This window comes from Arvicanthis niloticus, chromosome 17 (assembly GCF_011762505.2).
Source record: "Arvicanthis niloticus isolate mArvNil1 chromosome 17, mArvNil1.pat.X, whole genome shotgun sequence".
Lineage (NCBI taxonomy): Eukaryota > Metazoa > Chordata > Mammalia > Rodentia > Muridae > Arvicanthis > Arvicanthis niloticus.
In genome coordinates this window covers 29,094,915-29,118,994 of record NC_047674.1, presented here as the reverse complement: position 1 = coordinate 29,118,994, position 24,080 = coordinate 29,094,915, and the positions used below count along the sequence as shown (strand labels likewise).

Genomic DNA, 24,080 nt, shown 5'->3' with positions numbered 1-24,080 from the left:
AACCACCGGCCCTGTGGGAGGGTGGTGGGCTGGACCGCAGGCCCTGTGGGAGGGTGCTGGGAATGTCATTGTTCCCATTTTCTTTGACAAAGTGGCTTTTGACAGACAATTCTTAAAAATCAGGTGTGGAATACACAGGGCTTAGGAAATATAAAAGCCAGCTCTGGGGACACTCCAACCACCTAACACATGCGCAGTACAGAGCTTTTGGCGTGAAGCAGCCACTTGTTGCTCTGCGTGCTCAGAACTTGTTGCTGCAGCTGGCCACAGCCCTCATTAGGAGGCTATGGGTCAGATGAAGCCCCATGGCCTTCTCTTACCTTTACAGACCCCAAATGTGAGCCCGTACAGTATCAGAGAAGGAATTCCCCCCCGAAAGTCCTGAGACACGTGATGCATAAACATAATACACTTAAGGTCCTGACACATTTTCATTGGAAAGTAGCTCTTGCCTCAGCTTCAGAGACCTTGTAGACTCTGGTTTCATTTTTCAGATCCATTTGGTGATGAAGCAAGCAAGCAGGCTAAAACAAAACAAAACAAAACAAAACAACAAGGTAGACACAAAGGAGTCCCACCCATGCCTACTCTGCACATACAGCCCTTGCTGAACATGAGACTGGTTCTCAGTTTTTCCATCTTTCATTTTCTTGTCAGTACTGCTGCACCCACCTGGGTGCTCCGAGGTCATCACAGGCCCATGCAGTTCCCACAGGGGCTTTAAACTCACCTGCCATTAAGATTGCAAAAGCAGACTCAGATGGCTGGTGTCATGGTTTGTATATGCTCGGGCCAGGGAGTGGTACTATTAGGAGGTGTGGCCTTGTCAGAGTAGGTGTGGCCTTGTTGGAGTAGGTGTGGCCTTGTTAGAGTGGGTGTGTCACTGTGAGTGTGAGCTTAAGACCCTCATCCTAGCAACCTTCAGATGAAGATGTAGAACTCTCAGCTCCTCCTGCACCATGCCTGCCTGGATGCTGCCACGATCCCATCTTGATGATAACAGACTGAACCTCTGATCCAGTAAGCCAGCCCCAATTAAATGTTGACCTTATAAGAGTTACCTTGGTCATGGTGTCTGTTCACAGCAGTAAAACCCTAACTAAGACAGCTGGGGTTATTAGTGAGTGCCAATCTAATAATAGGAGAAACGATAGAATGGTCTCTCTTTGGGGTGCCCAGTGTTTAAGGAGAAAAAACACCTTTGTGTTACACAAAGACATACAACACAAGCGTTTTATGTCTTTGCCATGAATGGAAGCTGTGGGCTTACTGATCTCATAGGTACATATGTAGATGGACATACATGAAGCTTTGTAAAGGCAGCTTGATTTTTCTGTTTACTACATTTCCCCCCTGTAGAATAATTATCCACAGCTTGAATAGAAGAACTTCTCACTAGTGCAAAATGCTTAACCATTACTTAGTCCTGTTTGGGTGGCTTTTGTTGACACTGGTGATCATTTTTTCTGACTCTCATTCAAAACCCTAGGAAGATCCTGGCAGGCTGAGACAGGCTGACCACACCATGTCAGAGAGCTATTTTCCCCTACTGTAGGTGGAAACCTTCCTTCCATAACAGAAGAGCTGCTCTGAGCCCACAGCTGGACTCTATTAATCTCAGAGCAAGATTTGGCGTGATTGCTACTCACCGCAGCTGTTTCAGGGGTTGCTCCGCTCCAGCAGGGAGTGAAAACACATTGAAATCCTACAAAGGACCAGTGACATGCCACCATCATCCTAGACAAAATCCCGCAGGTGCCTGCAGTCTTCTGTTGAAGATTGCCTTCTGAGAAGGGAAGTTTTCTGTTATTTGCTCTAAAAACTTATGATTGATAAAGCAGACAAAATTGCTTTATCGGCTCTCTCACGGCTCATAGGCGTCTAGCAGTCACTCTGTAAACTTGGCTCGCTTTCTGTTTCTACCTTCCTTTAAGCAAACAAATTCTGACTCCACAAATCCTGGGTCTAATCTCAAACAGCAGTATTTTCTAACTTTTATCCTTAGAGCTTTCAATAAGATCTTACAGTGCCTTCCCCAAAGTGAGTTTACTGAGGGAGGCAGGATTTAACAGGAGCCAGACAAGGAAGATCAGCGCCCTCTGGAGGAAGATGTGGACATGCAGCTGGCTGGGAACCTCCTACAAAGGTTGTAATGGTCAAGGACCCCTTTAACATACCTTGGACAGAGTCTAAAATAATAATACAGATTTGAAGTCCTCAACTACTTTTATCTAAAGCTTCATCAGTGTCTATATTTGGCTTGGTGAGAACCAGTGGGACATTGGGATTGTGAAACACTACGTTATTAAAATTAATCTCTGCAGTTTATCCACACTTCATGGGAAGAGGAAAAGGATATTACTCTCTTACCACCTAGAGCAGTTGTCCCTGGGTCTGTGAAGATCTCTTGGCCTTCCTGTAGGGTGGCCTCTTGTCTCATTACCTACAACCTTGGGTTGTAAGTATCTAATACTCCTGAATAATTGAGAACTAGAAAATGAGTTGCTGAAAACTTTTAATTATATTTATATTTTAAGTTTTAAGGTATGGTAAACACTTATTTTGTTTCTATTAGTTGTTTTTCTTAATTTTTTCTATGTATATGGGTATTTTGCTTGTATTGTGTTTGTGCATGCAGTGCCCATGGCAGCCCAAAGAGGATGTCAAACCCTCTTGGACTGGATTACAGATGTGAACTGTCATGTGGGTGCTAGGAATCAAACCTGAGTCCTTTGTAAGAGCAGCCAGTGCTTGTAACTGCTGAGCCATCTCTCAGTTCTTATTTTTATTGGGTTTTAAAAAGCACACAAAGCGATGGGCTCAAGATTGCATTTTTTAATCCCAGTTGCTCGAGAATCAATTCGTGTAATCTGCCTAGATCTCTCTTTTGTTTTATCCTCCATGTAATATTGGCATTGTTTCTAGTTTTGTACATTAGCCACTTCCTCAAATTTACAACATCGATTTTTCTTCCCCTACAAAAATATTGAGGGCTGGGGTGTCGCTCACTGGCAAAATACTTGGCTAGCATATGTTAGCTCTGGGTTCAATCCCCAGCACCACATATACAGAATAAACATTTGTGACCCAGCAGCTAGCATAACAGGTTAACCTATCCATACAAAGATTTATGCATGTATTCATAGCCATCTCAGCCACTGGAATAGGGCATAACACCAGAAACACCCAAAATATTTATCAAGAACTAAATGGACAAGGAAAATGCAGTGTTCCCTTTGCACACACTACCCACCTGCATTATGATGAACAGGATGCACAACATGAGTGATCCTAGGAGACTATGGATACTGAGGGAAAGAATCCATTCTCAGAATTTATAACCCTAGGGACATGAAACTTCAGGAAAAGACAAAAGATATGTACGCAGACAAATAGATACGTAATTTCTTTGTGGGGGCTGGTGGGTACTGATGGGAATCAGACAGGATTCTGCCTCAAGCAGGGGAGGGAGTAACAGAGAGTGTCAGGTGCTACAAATGTTTGGAGAAAGCACTGATATCTATGGTGGTAGAAAGCCCTAGGGCCAGGAAAGGTAGATAATTCTGGAAACCCACTTATCATCTGGAGTCAAAGGTTGAACCTTCAAGACTTACTGGGGCTCTGCAAAAGGCAGTATCCGGATAACATATGACTGGGCAACAAGAAGCCAAAGGTTCATCCACAGAGCTCAGGACTTACAAAAGGAGAATGCTAGGTTTATAGTGACCCTGTATTAGCGTCCTGTTGCTGTGAAGAGACACCATGACCGTGGCAACTCTTATAAAGGAAAGCATTTAATTGGGGCCACACCTCCTAGTCCCTCTCAGTTAGGCCACTCCCTAATGACCAAACATTCAAGCATATGAGTCTATGGAGGCCATCTTTATTCAAACCACCACAAACACCGTGTTCAAATTTCAAGGAGTTATGGGCTGTAATTGTCTGTGCCTATATAAACCCATGTGGACTCTTGAGAAGTATGACTTGAGTCTTGTATTGTTTGAAGCTATTTAGTTTGAGTTAGGCACTATGCATTTGTGTGCAAACCAAGGAAGAAGACAGAAGGAACACTCCCTGCTAGAACTCAGATCTTCAGTATGTTTTCTGCAAGGAGCTTAAAGCAATGCCTCTGGGCTGTTACCCAGGCACTAAGAACTGCTTCTGTCTTATTGTGTATTGACACATATTGTTAGCAGGACAGTGTTGGAACAGGCAGCCACATTTCCTTCTTTCTGTTCTGCTCATTCAGGTTCTACATGGAGACAGGTTCCCTTCATTTAAACAGCTGGAGGGATTCATCCAGGGCTCTGGGTCTTAATTCTAGTCAGGGGGACCTGGAAAGATATTCCTTTGCCCTAATTTCCAAAGCAGTTTGATGTGATATTAAGCTGCCCCATGCTCGCACATCAGCATTTTTAACATGTACAAAGATCCTGAAGTGTTTATTAAACTTGTTAGTTTAAGGAATGGCAGAAAGTGTAGACTGTTTTTTTGGTTTTTTTTTTTTTTTTTTTTTGTTTTTTTTTTTTTTTTTTTTTTTTTTTTTATCTCTGGTTCTTTTCTATGGAAAGAGTAACAAGCAATCAGAAGATTACCCAGTTAGAAAGTAGCAACTGTTGGGTCCGTGAAGGGGCTTAACCAGCAAAGGGACTTGTTGACAAGCCTGATCACCTGAGTTTCATCCCTGGCTTACAGTTCAGATGTTTCGTCTGTTACCATCATGGCAGGAAGCATGATGGCACACAGGTAGACATGGTGCTGGAGAGGTAACTGAGAGTTCTACATGTGAATCCACCGGCAGCAGGAAGAGAGAGTAAGCCATTAGGCCTGGCTTAGGTGACGCCTCAAAGCCCATCCTTCACCCCTAGTGACACACTTTCTCCAAAATAGCCACACCTACTCCAACAAGGCCACGCCTCCCTATAGTTCTGGTCCCAGTGAGTCTATGGGGCCATTTTTTATGCAAACCACAGTACACACCAATATAAAGGAAGTACCAAGAGTCAACGTGGCTCCCTGAAGGAAACACCAGATAGTAAATAGGCAGGCTCAGACATCTCAGTGCTTCTAGAGCCTGGTTCTGAGGCTTGGAAGCTATAGTGATTAAGTGCACAGTCTCTGTCCTGGGAAATCATTGTTAAGACTTGCATCCTCATTCCCTTTAAAAGTCACATGTTGATCCCCTGATCCCCAATAGGATGGGGACCTCAGGGAGACAGAGTTAGAAGAGGTTATGATTGTAGGGCTCTGAAGTGAGATAAGTGTCTTTTAAAGGGATGAGGAGACCAGAGCACACACCCCCCTTCTGCCTTTGAGGACATCAAGGCAGCCACCTGCAAATCATCAGTGATGGGGTCTGTCTGCACTTCATCTGGAACGTCCTGGCCTCTGGTCCAGTGAAAACAGAATGCTCTTGTTAAGCTTCCCAGTCTGTGGTGATCTATTCCAGTACCCCAGGCAGTGAAGTGGAAACTTCTGGTTTCTTTGGAAAGTCAATATGTCAAAAGAATGCTTTTCTGAAGCAGACACGGGTGAAAGGATGTTTTGCTAAAACAAACATGTAAAAGAATGATGAAGGATTGATTCTTCACTAGCAACATGCATGTATTGGTCCACTTTATATTGCATTGCAGAGCTCTACTTGTCAAGACTTCATCGAAAGAAACACCAAAAAACTTGGGTGGCATTCTGGGGCTTCTTGCTGTACCTGCAGACTCGGATTGATTGGCAGAGTGATATCAGCTGATACAGACTCACCTGGCATGTTGCTAAGACAGACTCACACATGTGGTGAGGCAAGAGCCATGGGAGTACATGTGATGTTTGGAGAAAATATAAATAGGACCCAATGCACAGTGGCAGGGGCTTGCATATCTACCTTTGTGATGCTTCTTGGTCTCGACTCTTTGCTGGTCTTTACTTCATTGAGAGAGGCACAGAGAACTTCTGAAGTCCCTGGTGGTCCTAATCAGTCCTGCTGACTTGTGCCAATTCAGCTGAGGCTTGGCTGTCTCTGCATGGATGTGCTACTGCTGCTGATTCATGGTTGCTATCTGAACAGTGCTGAACTAGGCTGCTGGTATATTTGTGGAGTGTTTGCGAGCCGATCGAACTGCCTCTGTTGATTCCTGTGAACTGAACTGCTTGATCTCCTGACAATGCAAATTAGATTTGCTCCAAAGAAAGGTTACTAAACAGGTCTACTTCCCTGGTATCCTGATAACCTTTCTTTTCCACTACCTCTGGTGGGTGGTGGGCTAGAAGGGAGGTTAAAGCATTTAAGAACCCATATTAAAAGGTTTTGAAAAAAAATCTAAGCTACAAGGCAGAGTAGGAGAGGCGTCAGCACTGAGAAACAGGTGCTGCTATATTGAGCACTTAACAATGTGGGGGCAGCTGCACAAATCAGGGATGGAGGAATTCTGAAGCGCATGCAACAAATATGGGCGTTATAGGAGATTCTTGGGAGGTGCTCTGAAAACGGAGGCATAGAGACAGCTTCCACCTTCTTAGAGAATATATCACAAAAAGCGAGGCCTGGAGAGACAGCTTAGTGAATAACAGACTCTGCTACACTTGCAGAGGACCTGAGTTCAGTTATTAGCTGTTAGCATCAGATGCTGTTTACAGTTGGCCTTTGAATCCAGTGATGATGTCATCCCTAGGCAACAAGGACAGGCCTGTGTCTGTTGCCATGGCAACCATTGCACAGTCCCTGCACATGTTTCATCCTCATCACCTGTGAGAGTCGTTACCTGGGTCACCTACATCACATCCCAAATAAAAGACAGAGACCCCGACCCATCTCTCTCTCTTTCTCACATCTCCCTCTTCAGTAAAAGACCTCTCTTGTGGGAACTGATCTGTGCAGGAACAAGCTGCTTTTCAACTAACACTAGCCACCTCCCTCCCCCACACACAATGGCTCATAACCCTCTCTGTAACTCTACTTCCAGAGGGTCTAATACCTTGTTCTGGCCTTCAAGAGTGCCATAGATACATATGTGGTACACAGACTCAGTCACACATGCACGGACACACACACACACACACACACACACACACACATCTTTAAAAAAATAACAAAATATTGATGATAGGAGGGAAAGTGGTGTCGAGGCCATTCTGGGGTGGTCTCAGAGAGATGGCAGGAACACACTGTTAAAAAGAGGACATTGTATGAAGTGGTGAAAGGCATGGATGGAGAGTGTCTGTCTTGGAGTTTTTGGTGGCAAGTAGAACTTGCAAGTGAACAGATGAAGTATTTTGCTAAAATTTCTGGACAGAGTGCTGGAGGAGTGGGGTGGCTTCTCAGAGCTTTCCATACGGACAGTTTCTAACTTAGGACTTTTTTTTTTTTTAATTTAGGATAGTTTGGCTTAAGTCTTTTTGGCTTTCTGGTAGTGCAAAATCAATATGCATTCAGTGGAATTTGTACTTTGAATTTTGATCCTTTACCTCAGAGTAGCAATACGGGGTGCCGGGCAACAACAGTGAGCTGCCAGCTGGCCAATGATAGGAGCCAGAATGGATGCTCCACTGTGTACAGTGTTGCTAAGCTACCATGCCCATGGACTAAGGTACTTGACATTTTTTTTGACTCAGGGTATTTCCAGCTTACAATGACTTTATCAGGAAGTAGCCATTACAAACTGAGGACTACCTGCATGGTAAAATGTGATCACGGAGAAGGGAGTTCAAGGCTTAGTTATTAAGCCAAAGGTACCAGGATATGAAGGCTTCAGACATTCTCAGCCTACCAAGGTGGCAAGGAGTGGGAGAATACATTGAGACAGAACACAGTGCTGTGGCTGCTCAACCATTAGATGAGTGTGGGTGTGAGCCATGGTCCTAAAGCTGATCCTCTCTACAGCTGCATCTCTACAGCTATGCTTGGTTGCCATCTTGACTACATCTGAATGAATTAAGACCCAAGCAGCTGGACACACCACTGAGGGATTTTTCCTAATTTAATCTGAATCTTTTGAAGTAAGAAGTTCCACGTTTAATCTGGGCCACACCTTCTGCTGGCAACCTACACAAAGGATATAGAAGGAAGCCCGATCTCTTTGCTGGCTTGCTCTCTCTGGCAAGATCGTTTGTTTGTGGTAGTCATTAGAGCCTACTTCTTCAGGATTCATCCAAAAACTAGATCAGCTGAGGTATCTGGCTTCATGTACTGAACAACTACTGGACTTTGTACTGGTAGATAACCACTGTTGGGGTAGCTGGACCATACTTTGTAAGCTATTCTAATAACTCTACTTTCCATATTTATGTAGGTGAATATATTCACATACACATATATATATTCACATACACCATACACACACACACACACACACGTGTGTGTGTCGTGTGTGTGTATTCTATCCACATGTACTGGCTGGTTTTGTGTGTCAACTTGACACAAGCTGGAGTTATCACAGAGAAAGGAGCCTCCCTTGAGGAAATGCCCCCATGAGATCCAGCTGTAAGGCATTTTCTCAATTAGTGATCAAGGGTGGGAGGGCCCAGCTCATTGTGGGTGGTGCCATCCCTGGGCTGATAGTCTTGGGTTCTATAAGAAAGCAAGCCAGAGCCCTCCATGGCCTCTGCATTAGCTCATGCTTCTGACCTGCTTGAGTTCCAGTCCTCACTTCCTTTGGTGATGAACAGCAATGTGGAAACCCTTTCCTCCTCAACTTGCTTCTCAGTCATGATGTTTTGTGCAGAAATAGGAACCCTAAGATGTAACGCGCGCCCCCAAAATCCCTTTTCGCCCGCGAATAAGGACAGGAGGCGATACGGGTTTACTGCCACGAGGAACTTTTTACTACCGCACACGATAAAGCGGAAAGACCCAAGAAACCGGAAGAGGGTCCCTTAAATACACCCTAGAGTGACGTATTCACTTCTGAATGGCTGCTTGCTCACTACCCAGTATTACGCCTCGGGATAGGCCAGTGGCTTGGCGCTCTTTCTGCCTAGCAGCTGCGCAGAATGATTGTTTATTGCTGGGGAAACATGTGGCCAGCGCCATGTTGGAAAAACGCACGTGTGCAGCCACAGCGGCTCACTACATCTCTCCCTGTTTAAATTATTAATATGAAACAGCCTTTTGCCTATTAAATGTAGTACCAAATAAGATTCGAACTCAAACCCGATCAAGCAAACTCCATCTTGGGGGGGAGTAAGCGATCAAGAGCTTATAGCCCGAAGATTTTTTCCTTACCCTTCCAGGTGCCATGGAAACGAGTCCTCTGGGTGCATGGGCTAAGGAAATATAAAGAGAATTGACACCCATCCCTGTGCAATGGAGTATATATATAGCTCCCAGGAGTGCAAGGGCTGTCAACCTATTATCTGGTATCACAATTATTTAGGCAAGAGCTGACTGGACAAGACTTCTCATCTACCCAGTGCAAATGAGCCGAGCTCTTGGGGTGCATAGACTGAGAATGTCTCTGTCATAGGCTATTTCTAGCCTAGATCATCAAATTTCAGGGAGGATGCTTGCCCCAAGGCTGCGCGTGCTTAGGCTTAGAGCTACCTTGTCACGTTTTTGCTGGGCTTGAGCTTACAAACCATCCATCTATGAATACTAGTTCACATCCTAGAAGTGTATCACGCAGGCCTATTCCGGCTCTTTGGAAAGAAAGAAAGAAGGAAAGAAAAGGCAGAAGAAATTTATTTTTAAGAAGTAAAATCTCCACGGGCAGCAGGTTTCATCCGCTGGAAATCCGAGCTTGTAATCACGGCTGTATCTGGTCCAACTTCCCATTCCACTTTCCTTTTAAGTAAGCAGAAAGATTATGGCTTTAAATAAATGTATCATTCACAAATCTCAGAGGTGAAATACCTGGATATGGGGTCATTGAGACACAGCTCATTTGAGCCACATCTGCGAGCTGTATCAAATGTGCTTGGAGCGAATAAACTCTCTGATTGACCAACACATCCACTTTCTGTGGGAGGGTCAAAAGCCTCAGAGGTTTTTTCTGAAATTTGATTAGCAACAGTAGCTGCTGTGATTTGATTAACCATGTCTGAGTCAGCTGTTACAGCTGCAATTTGTAGGGATGGTAATAGCAGCGATAAGGGCTGCAGTTATATTAGAATCTCCTTTCTTGTCAGGATAAAATCAAGGTCTCAGACGTCTGAACGGGGATAGGGATCAGAGTGGTAAACTGGCTATTAGACCTGCTTATAGAAAAGCAGACCAGCACTGTAATATAAAGCGAGTTACATTGGTACAAGTTAGCAGCAGCAACGCCTTTTAAGAAGGCAAGGGCATAGGTTTTTGAGAAGCAGATAGGTTAACCATCTAAATTTACTGTATATACTAGGAACCCGATTTTGGAGAGTCCAAATGGGAGCTGAGAGCGTCTGCAGATGAATCCTTCGGGGGTCTTTTTCAGGAACCGCGAGTCGCCGCGTCAGTCGCTCTGGCAGCCAAAATGGATTGTCTTCCCCCTGTGGAAACACACAGACCGCTCCCCGGGATCTTATTAAAATAGGATCCGGGCCTTTCCATAGACCAGTCAAAACATCTTTCCATTCAAATAAGTTTTAAGGGTGCGGTGAGCACGCTCAATGATGCCCTGTCCCTGGGGGTTATAAGGAAGACCCGTCAGGTGTGTCACTTCCATATGGCGACAAAATTGTTTAAATTTTTGAGAAGTGTAGGCTGGCCCATTGTCCGTTTTAAGGATTTTAGGCTTTCCCCAAGCACTCCAAGCTTCGAGGCAATGTTGAATAACATGGGCCGCCTTTTCTCCGGTCAAAGGAGAGGCAAATATAACTCCAGAACAAGTATCAATAGAAACATGCAAATATTGTAATTTACCAAAGGATGGGATGTGGGTAACATCCATTTGCCAGATTTGTAAGGGCCTGATTCCCCGAGGGTTAACTCCTGTATGGGGAACAGGTAGGAAATGACAGCAGTTTTGGCATTGAGTAACAATATCTCTGGCCTCCCTTCTAGAGATGTTAAATCGACATCTTAATGTCTCAGCTGTCACATGAAACCTTTTGTGAAAAGCTTTAGCCAAATCTAACTTTGGTGAAAGGGCAATTGCAATTAACCTTGTGGCTCGATCTGCCAGGTCATTGCCACGGGACATAGGTCCCGGTAAGCCTGAGTGAGCCCTAATATGAGTTATAAAGACCGGGGATCTACGCTTAGCCAGGGTAAGCTGAATCTTTTGAAAAACTTCCACAAGTCTGCTAGATGTCTTAATTAACCCAGCAACTTCCAATGCTTTTACTGCATTAACCACATAGAAGGAATCTGAAACAATATTTAAGGGACCTGGAAATATTTCCAGAACCTCTGACACCACTAAGCATTCCACCATTTGAGGTGAGGTTTCATGATATTGTTTGGATGTAACTTTATCATTAACCACATAGGCACCTATTCCTGTTTTTGACCCATCCGTATAAACTACCATTCCATCTGGGAGCGGCTCCTGAGCTGTAGAGCTCAGTCTGCATTGTCTTAATTCAAATGTAAATATTTTTAATCTCCCGCCTGTTCTCTGAGGCCTGAACTGCACATTTTTTTTTTTTTTAACTTTAAATTTAAACTTTAAATTTTAAAAGACACGTGTTGTATCTTTTTTCTATAAACATAGGCAAATCAAAAATTTTTAAACTCTCGGTTGAATTATCAACTGTAGCCAATGGAATATTGGCAGTTTAACTATGTTTTTAAGCCTCTTTTTTAATGTTAGAGTATAACCATATTTTTGAGAAACAAAACCAATCTTTAACGATGTAAGCAATTTATTTTCTTTAAAATCAACATCAAGTAAATTACCTTTATGCTATAAAGTTTTGCTGCCAGTTCTTATATGTAGATGCACGATAGTGCAGCTTTAAATATCTCACCAAAGAGACACTGTTCTTAAATCTTATCTTTACACACCTGGTTTTTGAATGACTCCAACCCTGAGTCACCAATCTTAAGCCAGCCTTTTTTATCAAGGTTGTAAACCTTTTTATCATATCCAATAACTTTAGGCCAATAATTTCTAAAAATCAGTTGGAAGCAAAAATGAAATGACAACACATCTTATATATTTAAACCAAACAAAATTTCTCGATTTCTCTAGCTGTAATTTCAAGATAAAAGCACCTTGTCACTTTGATTTTTCTAGGACAAACTCTTAACTTCCTTATTTAATCCAAAAAACATGTTGGTCCCTAGAAAAGGCAGCCTTTCCAGCTGAGCTCAACTCTTTAGCCACTGCTCTGCATATTAAAACTGCCTTTGAAAACCAAGTTAGACTAGACCAAGTGTTGAATCAAGCAATTTTAACAATCTTTTAAACATTAAACATAGAACATGAAACATAGACGACCAATCATTCATACGAGACACGTGGACAGAAAATACAATGAGACACACGTGGACATTGGTGCACCAAGGACAGGATAATAAACAAAAAAAGCAGAACTAAGGATTTCTCTTAGTTTCTCTTATACTAAGGCATCTCCTGGAGTCATGGCGGCTGTAGCTAACCTCTCTACTTGGGCTACAGTAAAGTTAGCTCCAATTCCATATGCGCGCACTGCTTCCGCTAATTCTTTGACCTGTCTATAATCTACGGGAGCATAAACGCGGGCGCCTTCTGCCGCTTCAAAGACCGGAAATGCAAGCTGTAGCTGCCTCTGATCCGCCGGGCTGAGGAATGAGTTAGGGCCTCCGCCCGAATCGTAAGTTGGAGGCAAGAGTGGGGCTGAGGAATTCAAAGGCTTTCTTAGTCTTACTTTGGGACCGCCAGCCTTAGTACAGGCAGCTGGTTCCTGCCCCAGGCCCTCTTCCTCTCCTTGTGTTAGATCTTCCTCGGAGCTGCTAAGGTGTATGGAAGCAGGCTCCTTAATTGGGTGCGGGGGTTCCCGCTTCTCTTCACCAGGCGGTGAAGGTTTGCTAGCTTTAACAGGCCCTGCAGTGGCCTGTATCCCTCCTGAACATTCTTTCCTATAACCAAACTCTCTGGCCAGTCTCTCTCCAGACTTCTTCGTCTGTTTCTCTTTTCCCAACCCTATGGCTGAGCACCTGTTGCCACATCCTGGTTCTGATAGCTTAGAGCAGACCTTTTTTGAAACCTCTCCACTCCTATTAGCTGTGCCTCGAGCTAGTTCCTCACAACAAAAATAGACTGTCAACGAAAACCACACAAGGCCAGCTACTACAGCAGCGGCAGTGAATGAAAATTCGGTCGCAACAAAGGTCTCCACGCCAAGCATACCTTCCAGGATGCACCTCGAGTTCCGCAGTTTGTAACCCGTCCCCAAGCTTGGGTGGTCTCCCGCAGCGCCTTAAAATTTCCCGGGTTAATCGGCACCAGATGTAACGCGCGCCCCCAAAATCCCTTTTCGCCCGCGAATAAGGACAGGAGGCGATACGGGTTTACTGCCACGAGGAACTTTTTACTACCGCACACGATAAAGCGGAAAGACCCAAGAAACCGGAAGAGGGTCCCTTAAATACACCCTAGAGTGACGTATTCACTTCTGAATGGCTGCTTGCTCACTACCCAGTATTACGCCTCGGGATAGGCCAGTGGCTTGGCGCTCTTTCTGCCTAGCAGCTGCGCAGAATGATTGTTTATTGCTGGGGAAACATGTGGCCAGCGCCATGTTGGAAAAACGCACGTGTGCAGCCACAGCGGCTCACTACACTAAGACACTAAGACACTATATATGCATATATACATATATATATATATACACATTCTATCCATATATGTGGATATATACATTATACAAACACACACATATTATGGATATATATGTGTATATACTTTCTACCCATATATATATATATATATATATATATACACACACACACATACTTTGGATATATGTGGGTGTGTATATATTCTATCCATATATGTATGTGTGTATATATATATATGTATATATATATATACATATATATATATACACACACATTATGGACATATGTGGGTGTGTATACATTCTCTCCATATATATATATATATATATATACATTTTATATAGACACACATACATTATGGATGTGGGTGTATATATCTTCTATCCGCATATATGTATATACACACACATGATATATGTGGGTGTGTATACATTCTATTCATATCTATGTATATATGCATTATACACACATTATGGATATATGTGGGTGTGTATGCATTCTATTCATACATATATATATATGCATTGTTACCCCCCCCCCCACACACACACACAATGATATTCACCCCATCAGTTCTGTTTCCCTAGGAACTAATTCCGAGTTCAGGAACAAAGATGAAACTGCCTGCCAGCCTCAAAAAGGAACAGACAAAACCAGGCAGGAGGGAAGCAGGCAGGCTGTTGCAAACAGCTGGTGTGCACTGAGAAAACCAGGGCTACGGATCAGAGCTGCTTCTCTTCCTGCAACCTCAAGGAAACCAGCTGAGGCTGCCAACACTGGAGGGAGGGCAGGACCAATGTCTTGCAGTCTTTTGTGCACTTTCCAGAGCTTTTAAGTTGAAGCTGAAGGGGACAGGTCCATCCTTCAGAGCTGTGAGGGTGACTCTACTGCCCCAGTGAGTTTAGGATGTGAGAGTGCTGCTCCCTTCTGCAAAGCATGGTTCCTCAGCCGTGAGACCCCAGGTCAGATGAGGTGTGAGGGGTGGAGTAAAACTTTGAGGTGAGGCTTGGGGGGGAGGTGTGCAATGCTCCCTCTGTGCTGCCTCTGAGCAGTGTCTGAAGCAGAGCAACCGAACCCTGGGTTTGGCAGTGTTCTAAGGACAAAGGGAAAGGATGGCCTCCTTGAATGAAGAGGAGGAGGAACATGATTCTGAAGACAAGACCTAGGGAGAGGGGGACAGATTGAACCACTCTGGGGATGCTGGTTGTCTAGGATCAGGAGCCATGGTGTGTGGAGGGAGGTGGCCTGTTCCAGATGTACGTGGTAGAAATACTTACTTGTTTGGCAAAGTGTGTTAGGAAAATGACCAGAATGCCAGAAAGAGAAAGAGAGAGAGAGAGAGAGAGAGAGAGAGAGAGAGAGAGAGAGAGAGAGAGAGAGAGAGAGAATATCTGAACAAACCCAGACACACTTTATTTTCTGAGAGAATATGCTGTTTTAATCAAGACTAACTTGAAGGCCCTAACTTCACACACATAGTACTGACACTGTTGCCTGTCAAAACCGGGAAAGAGATTTCTGATCAGCAATTCAGGCCTGAAGTGATTTTCAAGAAGGTTTTGCTAAAACTTCACTAACAAATAACCCAACGTCACATTTATGGCATGTCAGTCAGTTAACAAGGAAGGGCTGAGCCTCCTTCCAGTCCACAGCCCCATCCCTTGCCCCGGAGCCCCCTCCCCTGGGAGTCATGGGTCAGATTTGGCACACATTTTAAATTTTATTTTACTTTCACATTTACAAGTTCAGGAAAGGCTTTTTGAGAGTAGGGCTGTAGCCTCGAGGAAAAGCTAGCACAATTTCTCTCGACTTTAGGCAGATGGGTGTGCCAGCGACTCACTCAGAGAAACTATCCCATCCATCTTTATTAGCCCTTTGCTGCTGGTTGGCAGCTGAGACAGCTGCCATGGCTTTCTTCTTGCTGGGGCTGGCCTCAGTGCCACGTCAGGTGACTTGCTACCTGGATGATGTCATCAGAGGTGGCCTCACCCAGGCCACCTCTATTATTGCTGATGAATCCGAGTATTCAACTTGTGGTCTTTCAGTGGAGGATGGTGGCACTATTAGACTCGGGGCCATAGCATCCGGTCTGCCAACATGAATGGACTTGGCAGTGTGTAAACAGCACTGGACTCTGCAAAGCAGGCATGGCACGCCTGTGTGTCATCATGGCATGTCAGCAAGTGCTTGTCTCTTTCTGCTGGAAATGCTGTGTCTTCTCTCCTGTCATTCATTCAGGAGAGGTTCATTCAGGAGACAGGTGGAAACGCCCCTGCTGCTCACTCTGATGGGGCAGTTGAAGACAAAAACAGGCGTCAAAGACAATGGTACCTGATTCCACAGCAGCCTGAGTTCTCAGGACAGGCTAGTTCCTCCTTCCCTGTGCCAAGCTCTAAGTCCTCAAAGATGTTCCGATAACACCCTCACTTTCCAGAAGGGAATCTCTTCTGCAGAATGAAGCAGGTACTTGTAGGGTCAGAGGTTCTGAAAAATGGGCTAGCCTGGGTCCTGAAAGGTCAGACCTCTCAAACTGTTCTGTGATTACCACCACCAAATGTCACAGGGCCTCAAGCTCAAGAAGCACATGATCTGCCTCTGTGGCTATCGCTGTGTCAAAATGGAAGAAAGAGGTATCGTTCTGGCTTAGATTCAGCACTGCACGGGCCCCAGTAACCTCTGCAGCCATCCGCCCAGCATCTCTATCTGTCTTGAAAGCGCTGGGTCTGTACAATCCATAGGTCATGGGTGATACCACCCGACCACTGGTTAGCTGACACAGTGACAATGACAATGTGACAGCTGAAGGAAGCAGGTTCCTAACACGTCCTCTGGCTCTGTCCACCTGTCTGCAAACATCCCTCTTTCCTAACCTTTGATGGGGGTGACACAGGCTGGGGAGGGGAGTCGTCAGAGCATCTGTCACCTGAGCTAAGCAGGTAATCAGAGCCCAACATTGTCCATGCACAGAACCATAGGACACGGAAGAGGAAATGCCGTTTCTGTGCTCATATCTCCACCTAGCCAGCCCCTGACCTAGCAATATTCAAGGGTCCTTTGCATTAATTTAGCAAGAAATCTGGTTTCTGATACCCAAAGAGCTTGAAGTCCCCTTCAAAACGTGCATAGAGACGTCGGATGTCTCGTTTGCTGATGCCCAGGAAGTACTGTTCTACCTTGGTTCTGTTGTACATGGTGATGCCCGGAGGGATGGTGGGGTATGACACCAGATGGTCTATGCCAGCTTCTTTCAGGATATATGGGGCATCTGCCTCCAGGGTCTCATGGTGTCCAATCACACTGTACTTTATCTCACAGGGTGCACAGAGCTCTACGTAGGTCACCCAGTGGATGATATGGTCCCCAAACTGAAGGTCTAACCACCTGCGGTTTGGATCACCCAAGTAGCGCACAAAATCTTCAAACTGGATCCCCCGGGTCTCTGTCCGGTTCTTCCGATATTTCCTAATAATGCCCGGGGCTATCTCATGCCTGTACCAAGGCTCAAATCGTGGGTTGTGAACAAACTTATCCTTAAAGGCAGAGATCAGTCTTTCAAAGGGATCTCTCACAATAAAAAACTTGAAGTATGTTTTCAATCTGAGGAAGAAAAAGATAAGGTCAGAGGTAAGACAGATGCTCCAGGAGGTAATGGATGAGAGGGTAGGAGAGGGAGTAATGCCAGGCTGGGCCCTGCAGAACTTGTCTCACACACACAGTGCACTCTGAGTACTGTGGGCTGAACGTTGCTATCAACCCATTCTACAGGTGAGAAAAAAGAGGCTTAGCAAACTGGACTGCTCAAAGCTTCTGAGATTGGTGTGAAACTGTTGAATTAAAGGTTTGTTTTACTTGGCTGATTGAAAACTTCAAAACCTTTTACAAGTTTGGTTCCTGGGCAGGAAATTGGCAGGGCTGGAAGTGTGAGTCTGTATTTAATGAGGCTGGAGGCCTTTTTTATAGGTATAGTTTTAAAGATTCCAACCCAAATGAAAGGGAAGAATGGGATGAGGGAATAGGAAGCCAGGCTGCACACTTCCGATAGGAAGGTACCCCAGGCAAGCTGCAGCATGGTAGGGCCATGGGCTTAAAGAGCCTGTGGTGGTATGACAGGGACAACAGTGATATCACTGGTCTGTGGCAACATTACCTCCACAGTGTGCTTACCTGAGAGCCAGAGGCTGTTTCTTGTCCATGAGCTGCCTGTCTTAATTCATGGAGTCTCATGAAGCCCCATGAAGATTCCCTTAGAGGCCAGTCCACACCCAGGACAATTTGTGAAACAAGTTTGTGGAGTCGTGAAGACTGAGTTACCCAAGGCCAGAAGCAACAAAGAACAAAGGGCTGAAAAGCCAGGAGGGCCAAGCCCAGATGGGACTGGACACTGAGGGGCAGCTCTTCAATCTGTCTCTGTAAGGCCACCTCCCAGCTAAAACAGGAGAGTTTCCTCTCATTAGCTGCTGACTATACAGCCATAGTCAAAGGGGCTTGTCTCCATGTGATGGACCTGCGCACACTACTACCACAGTGGGAAGTGCATGCAGAAGTAGGCACGGTGACTTGGCAAAGTGTGTGGCACTTTCTTTATAATGGAGCAATGATCCTACTTAGTTAGGAATCCCTGAGAACTTAAAGCCAAAACACTAAAGTGCTCCCACTCCTGACAATAATCTGATGCTCACTTTAATGGCCTTTGTGACACGGTTTGGAAAGGGATTCTGAAGATGTGCAGTAAGCAGGACACTAAGGACACCGTTGGCCGCTGCATGCCAAGACAAAACAGTTGACCCTGAGGTCCCTGGGGCCCTGTGGACACACAGCAGCTACACACTGAGCCTGGCACAGCAAGCACAAACTGAGTCTGGGATTTTGTTGGAAAACTACCCTCCCACTTCCCCTCCAAAAAAGTTGCCCTTACCGCTTCTGAATTCCTATTTTGCTGAAGGAAGATAGACGTGGAAGGCCATTTTTCTCATGGTCATGGACCACATTTTCAGGGATCTCTTCAATGGAAGAAAACGCTCCTGGGGAGAACAAAAGGAGATGGTGCATGAACTGCCTCAGTATGACCCCTAGTGGCGCCCATCAGCGGCATCCCAGGCCCCGCAATCTCCACAGCACACATTAGAAGCCCACAACTGATGTCCACGTGTCCACTCCTGAACTCCAGCCGGAGGCAATAAGACAATGAAGACCAGCTCTTTTGTCCATCAGCTGACTGGCAGGGAAGGAAACAGAAAGAATACTGACAGCCCATGGCCCTGGTCCTGTATCTGGGAGGCTAAATCTTCCCAAAGCTGTCAGTGCTTGTTCTATACGATCTCTGAAATGGCAGGAGATGCTAGAGGGATGTGACATGGAGCACAATAGTGACCTAGGCCCCCAGTACTGCTGAGCCCTCACCTCCATGGTAGACTCTGCTCTTGTAGCACTGCACTACCAGAGTGACAGTGTCTCACAAACCCCAAGGCAGCCCATATGGCAAATGAAAAAGGCTCTTGATTGTAGGGGTGGTTTTGATGCTAAGGTCCTGTTCCCCAATTGGTTCTTGATCTGTCAGTCAAGAAGTCATGGGCCAATTGCTGGGTGGAAGGGATAGGCGGGACTTCCGGGTCCCTGGAGGCAAACAGAGACTGAAAGGAGAGGAGAGTTCACTATGCTCCTGATGGAGAAAAGGTGAGATCTCAGGCAGAGTGGCCATACAGGTTGCTCCTATGGGCAGGTGGGGATGTTTAGCTGGGACTTGATGTAACTGAACAACTAAAGTTGAGGACAGGTGGAGAGGTGCGGAGCTAAGAATATTGATAAGGGCATACTTCTCCAGTTGGGAGATAATAGCGCCCAGCAATTTTGTCAAAAGGCAAGTTGAAATAGAACAACTGTATATGTGTGTCTTTTATCTGTGGATTTAAGGGAAGCTGGGTGGGGGCTGATAGCACAGCCCATTCCCGGAGCTTAGGCAGGGTAGCAAAAGCTACATGCAACACTCGATGATGAAAACTCCTAGCTGGCATCAGAGGCCATGTCTGAGGAGTCAGTGGGACCAGGGTTCTGTAGAGGATGGGTGAGGGCAAGACTTTTCTTTTCCTGATGAACAAAGGGTGATAGGACCCTGAAGGGCTTAGCCAGCTTCTGATAAGCCAGCTTATCCTGATCCAGTGCTGTCAAGAGAAAGCTCTCTTGAGCCACCCATGTGAGAGGCACAGCCTCCACTCACTCACTCATTTCTCTTCCAACCACTTAAGCCCTGGTCCAGAGCACTGTGATGTGCTGTGGTTGGCATATTTGACCATGATGAGGGGTGCCGGACCTTGAGGAGTCTCAATTTCCCAAATTCTGGTGGCTGGAAAAAAAAAGCCAGCACTTTTCACTCAGGAACTTGTGAAGCCTGCTTCCTCATTCAGAAAGGAGCCATTCCCCTTATCGCTGGCAGGAGGGACAAATGGTTATTTGTGGTGTGCTTTAGGAAGATCTGTCAGCATAGCAAAGCATGATCTGCTTCTAGGCTCCTTCAGTGTCACAAGAACTTGTTAACACGTTTCAGAGTTCATGCTGGGATCCTGGCTCTTCTTGCCTCCTCCTGGTACTCATTCTCCTTATAACCCTGCTGTTTCTTCAACATGCTTTCTCTCTGTGTCTTCTCTTTGGCTCCCTCCCTCTCTTTGCCCCCCATCCATCACTACCTCTGCTCTTCCCCTGTCTCTTCCACTGCCAGTCTGCTGGCCATGTTCAATCTACTATTTTTTCTCTCCATTCTGGATCCTTCCAGATGCCTCTGGCTGTTGTCTCTCACATCCATAATAAAACCTCCCTCTTAACCATCATGAGGAGTCAACAGCTGTCTGTATATAAGGAGAGGATGGAAGAGCCAGTGGTTTGGATCTGTGCCTGGGTCTGCTCACTGTCCAAGCACACTGGGGGGCCTGCGGAGGACAGCCGTGAGGACCTCCCTGCTTTACATGGCCTGGTCAGCTCAGGCCTACACTTTTAGTCTTTTTTTTTTTTTTTTCTTCTCTGTTTTAGGAAATAGCATTGCATGAGTCCACATGGTTTTTACAAACCAACAAGCTGACTTTTCCTACTGGATAAAGCAGTGAGTCTGATGTTAAGAGCTTTCTTAAAAATCAATGCTTTTTTCTTCTCGCTGGCCATGTTGCCGGTATCGATGTCAAGGAGGGTTCTTTGTTTTCAATTTAAAAAAAAATTCTAACTGTACATGTACTGGAACTGAAACAGTATGTGATTCTGACACACACGGGAAGTTTGCTGTGTGCTTGTGAGTCCCAGACCTGTCCGAGAAGCTACATCAGTGGGTGTGTTGACACACATATTTTCATGTAGCCTTCCTCTATTCTGTCCCACCCTTGTGAGTGAGTTATGATGCTTCCCACTGCCATGGCCCATTATGTGAGCCTCTCTGTATACTCTTTATTTTCAATTTACCCAATAGCTTCCATCTCCCATTCAGAAATCCTGCACACTGGCATATGATTCCGGGGGCACATTAACTTCATAACGTGTATGTATCCGGAAGGAGAGGCCTTGTCCTTTCTGGCCTGTGACTGACCTTTACAAAGTGCAAATGGCAGCCAACACTGACCAGTAATGCCAGGGTGGGCTTGGGAGCTGTGAGCACAATGCTGACCCCCGGAACCTGCCCCATGGTACCCAGATGTGATCTCTACTTGCTGGAACTCAGTTGGAGCTGAGTTTTAACAGATACCCTATAATTATTTTAGGTCAGTTTAGACTAATTGAGATCGAAACAAACCTGGTGTCTAAGCAGAGCAGTAGGTAATCAGAACCATAATGTATGAACTAATTTTTCTACGATTTAATTCATTCCTCAGTAAATGTCAGATTTTTCTAAAGCAAGCAGCCAGTACAGAAAGACTTGGTCTACATGGGAAGCTGCCTGAGGCCCAGGAAGCAAGAGTCTCCTTCCAAGCTCTGGTTGTGGGTTTTTTTTTTGACTATTCAGGGAATGTGGGAGTCTTGCAGTACTCAAGACAGACCCAGCATGTACCATAGAAAAGAAGAAGGACTAATGGGGGTGGCCAGCTATGTCTGTGAAAACCCAGGAAATCCTGCCCTTGTCTATGACTGAAACATCTCAGCTAGAGCCACCCATGGGACCACAGCTCAGTGGTAGAAAGCTTGCCTAAGCATGCACACAGCCCTGGGTTTCATGGCTGGCACTGTACAAACAAAACCAACAGATTAACCCCACCAATTTTTACAGTGTAACAGTAGTGTGGAAAACAACACATAGAACCTTCAGGAAGGTCATGGGTCTTTTCCAAAGAAACCACCCCATCATTCGATGCCACCCTTGCCCCTGCTCCCATTGCAGAGGGCACCCCCACGTGCCACACGTACCATTTAGGACAATCAGGACTTTCTTCCACTGGGTGTTGCCCACTTTGGGAGTCTGACAGAAAAGAATCTTGTGCTTGTCACAGACAAATATTCGATCCAGGACAAACTTAGAAACCTCGGTGTGTGAGAGGTTCCGCAGAGCCTCCTCCTCGCAGGTGTTTCTGATGAGCTCCAGCCGCTCCAGATACACCGGGGGCTGATCAGGATGGCTGTCTGAAAGCATCTTCCCAGTTGGCTGTAAGGGAGAGGGATGGGGGAGGCAGAGGGATTGTGGGTATAAAGCACAAGGAGATCCTGAACACCCCCCCCCCTTGCTTTCTTCCCATCTCTACAGTGACAAACACCATCTCCTGCCACTTCACATGGCTTTTCCCCACTCTTTCTCTACAGCCCTCTGAGAAGAAAAAAAAAAGAAAGAAAGAAAAAGAAAGAAAGAAAGAAAGAAAGAAAGAAAGCAAGCAAGCAAGCAAGCAAGCAAGCAAGCAACAACAACAGATTGGTGGGGGGGACAGGTGCCCAGGAGAACAGATGTCCACTTGATCCCTGTGGTTGGTTCTCCTAGAAGACTGATCCAATCAGCTGAAAGAATGAGTAAGCTGGAGTTCTGAATGAAGAGGCAGTGTACAGTGCTACTCCCAAATGGGGAGAGCCTCCCTGACACAAACAGTCCTGGACCCAAGCCCTCCCCCATCTTTCACGACTCTGAAGGCCAGCAGGACCATTCACTTCATAGTTACTTAGTCTTGACTGGGTATGTGGCAGCAAGGTCTTATGGTTATACCCAAGAATGCCTTAGCTGGGTCAAATGTGTGGCATGGAGAGAGTGTGTGTGCATGTGTGTGCACATGAGCACAGTCACAATGTGTGTGGGAGCTGAGGAAGAGCTGAGGGGGATGGGTAGGAGGAGCTGTACCTGTAATGTATAGACTGATCATGACATGTCCCCCCTCCATTCCCCCGCCCCGTGTGTGTGTGTGTGTGTGTGTGTGTGTGTGTGTGTGTGTGTGTGTGTATGTATGTTCTCTAAGAGGCATTCTGAATTTGCAAAGGACCACTACAGGGTAAGATCTAATTCCCCAGATGCAGTATCTTCTCAATGGAGGCCCTCACCTCAAACTGCTTTGGGAATAGCTCACCCACTCTTGTGCTATTCTGTATTCATGTATTTAAATATTTTCTATTAAAGACCCTCCCCCCCCACCCCCGAGTTATCTCAAAAGAGCTTTGCAGACCTGGTCTTTCCTACATGAGCGTCTTGCTAAGAAACCACAGCAGTGCCTGTGCCTCTGACAGGGATACTTCTGTTCTTAATAGGTTCTAGTCTGCCATTTTCATACCATGAACCAAGCAGCAGCTGCCTTTGCCCCAGTCTGGTTGAAAACTGACAAGCATCATTAGCAGTGAACACTTCATCCCTTCCAGCCTAATTGCGATCTGTACCTTTCAGACCCAGCACTCTGATTGGCAAGGGGAGCCTTCCTGAATGCACCCCTCTACCCAACAACAAGGAGAGTTATGTGTAGTGGCTCTGCAGAGGAATACATAAGAGTCAGAACCAGGCATCCAGCACTCCATGAAAGCTGACAGCTGGGCTGGGCCCTGTTTTCTGCCGTACCATCTGGGGGCCTCTCCCTTGCCCTGGATTCAACTGCTCATCCAGAGAGTTTGGAGTCTGGTCCCATGTTCCCTCTGACCCCAGAATTCCACTCTGGGTCAGAAATCTTTTCACATTCCCAGTTTCTTCCTGACCCTGTTCAACACTCTCCATCCTCCATTGAAGCCAAGACGTCATCCGAGTCAGGAAGGGATTCTGTACAATCGACACCTACAGAATGCTAGCATGAACACCTCACCAAACCAAGCTAAAGCAATGAACAGAGACAGAAAATAAAATAACTCCAAGTTGAATAACCCTTGCTGTCCCCTGTCCAAAATGCTTGGGGACAGAAATGCATTGAATTTAGAATGTTATTTTGGACTTTGGAATATTCCCATCTACGCAATGAGATGTTTTAGGGAGTCAGGTCCAAAC

General features: G+C 45.6%; 1 protein-coding gene across 2 annotated transcripts in view; it reads right to left on the bottom strand.

Moving 5' to 3' along the window:
* Nucleotides 1-15,083: 15,083 nt before the first annotated feature.
* Nucleotides 15,084-24,080, bottom strand: part of Chst10 (carbohydrate sulfotransferase 10) — a 30,537-nt gene continuing 21,540 nt past the window's right edge. The window contains exons 5-7 of one of the 2 annotated variants that reach the window (XM_034521900.2): nucleotides 22,049-22,283; nucleotides 18,588-18,693; nucleotides 15,084-17,269 (exon numbers count right to left, since the gene is read on the bottom strand). In XM_034521900.2, the coding sequence (XP_034377791.1) occupies nucleotides 16,732-17,269; nucleotides 18,588-18,693; nucleotides 22,049-22,283 (879 nt within the window). In that variant the 3' untranslated portion in view covers nucleotides 15,084-16,731. The remainder of the gene's footprint in view (nucleotides 17,270-18,587; nucleotides 18,694-22,048; nucleotides 22,284-24,080) is intronic. The other variant, XM_076915016.1, reaches the window with a different exon arrangement.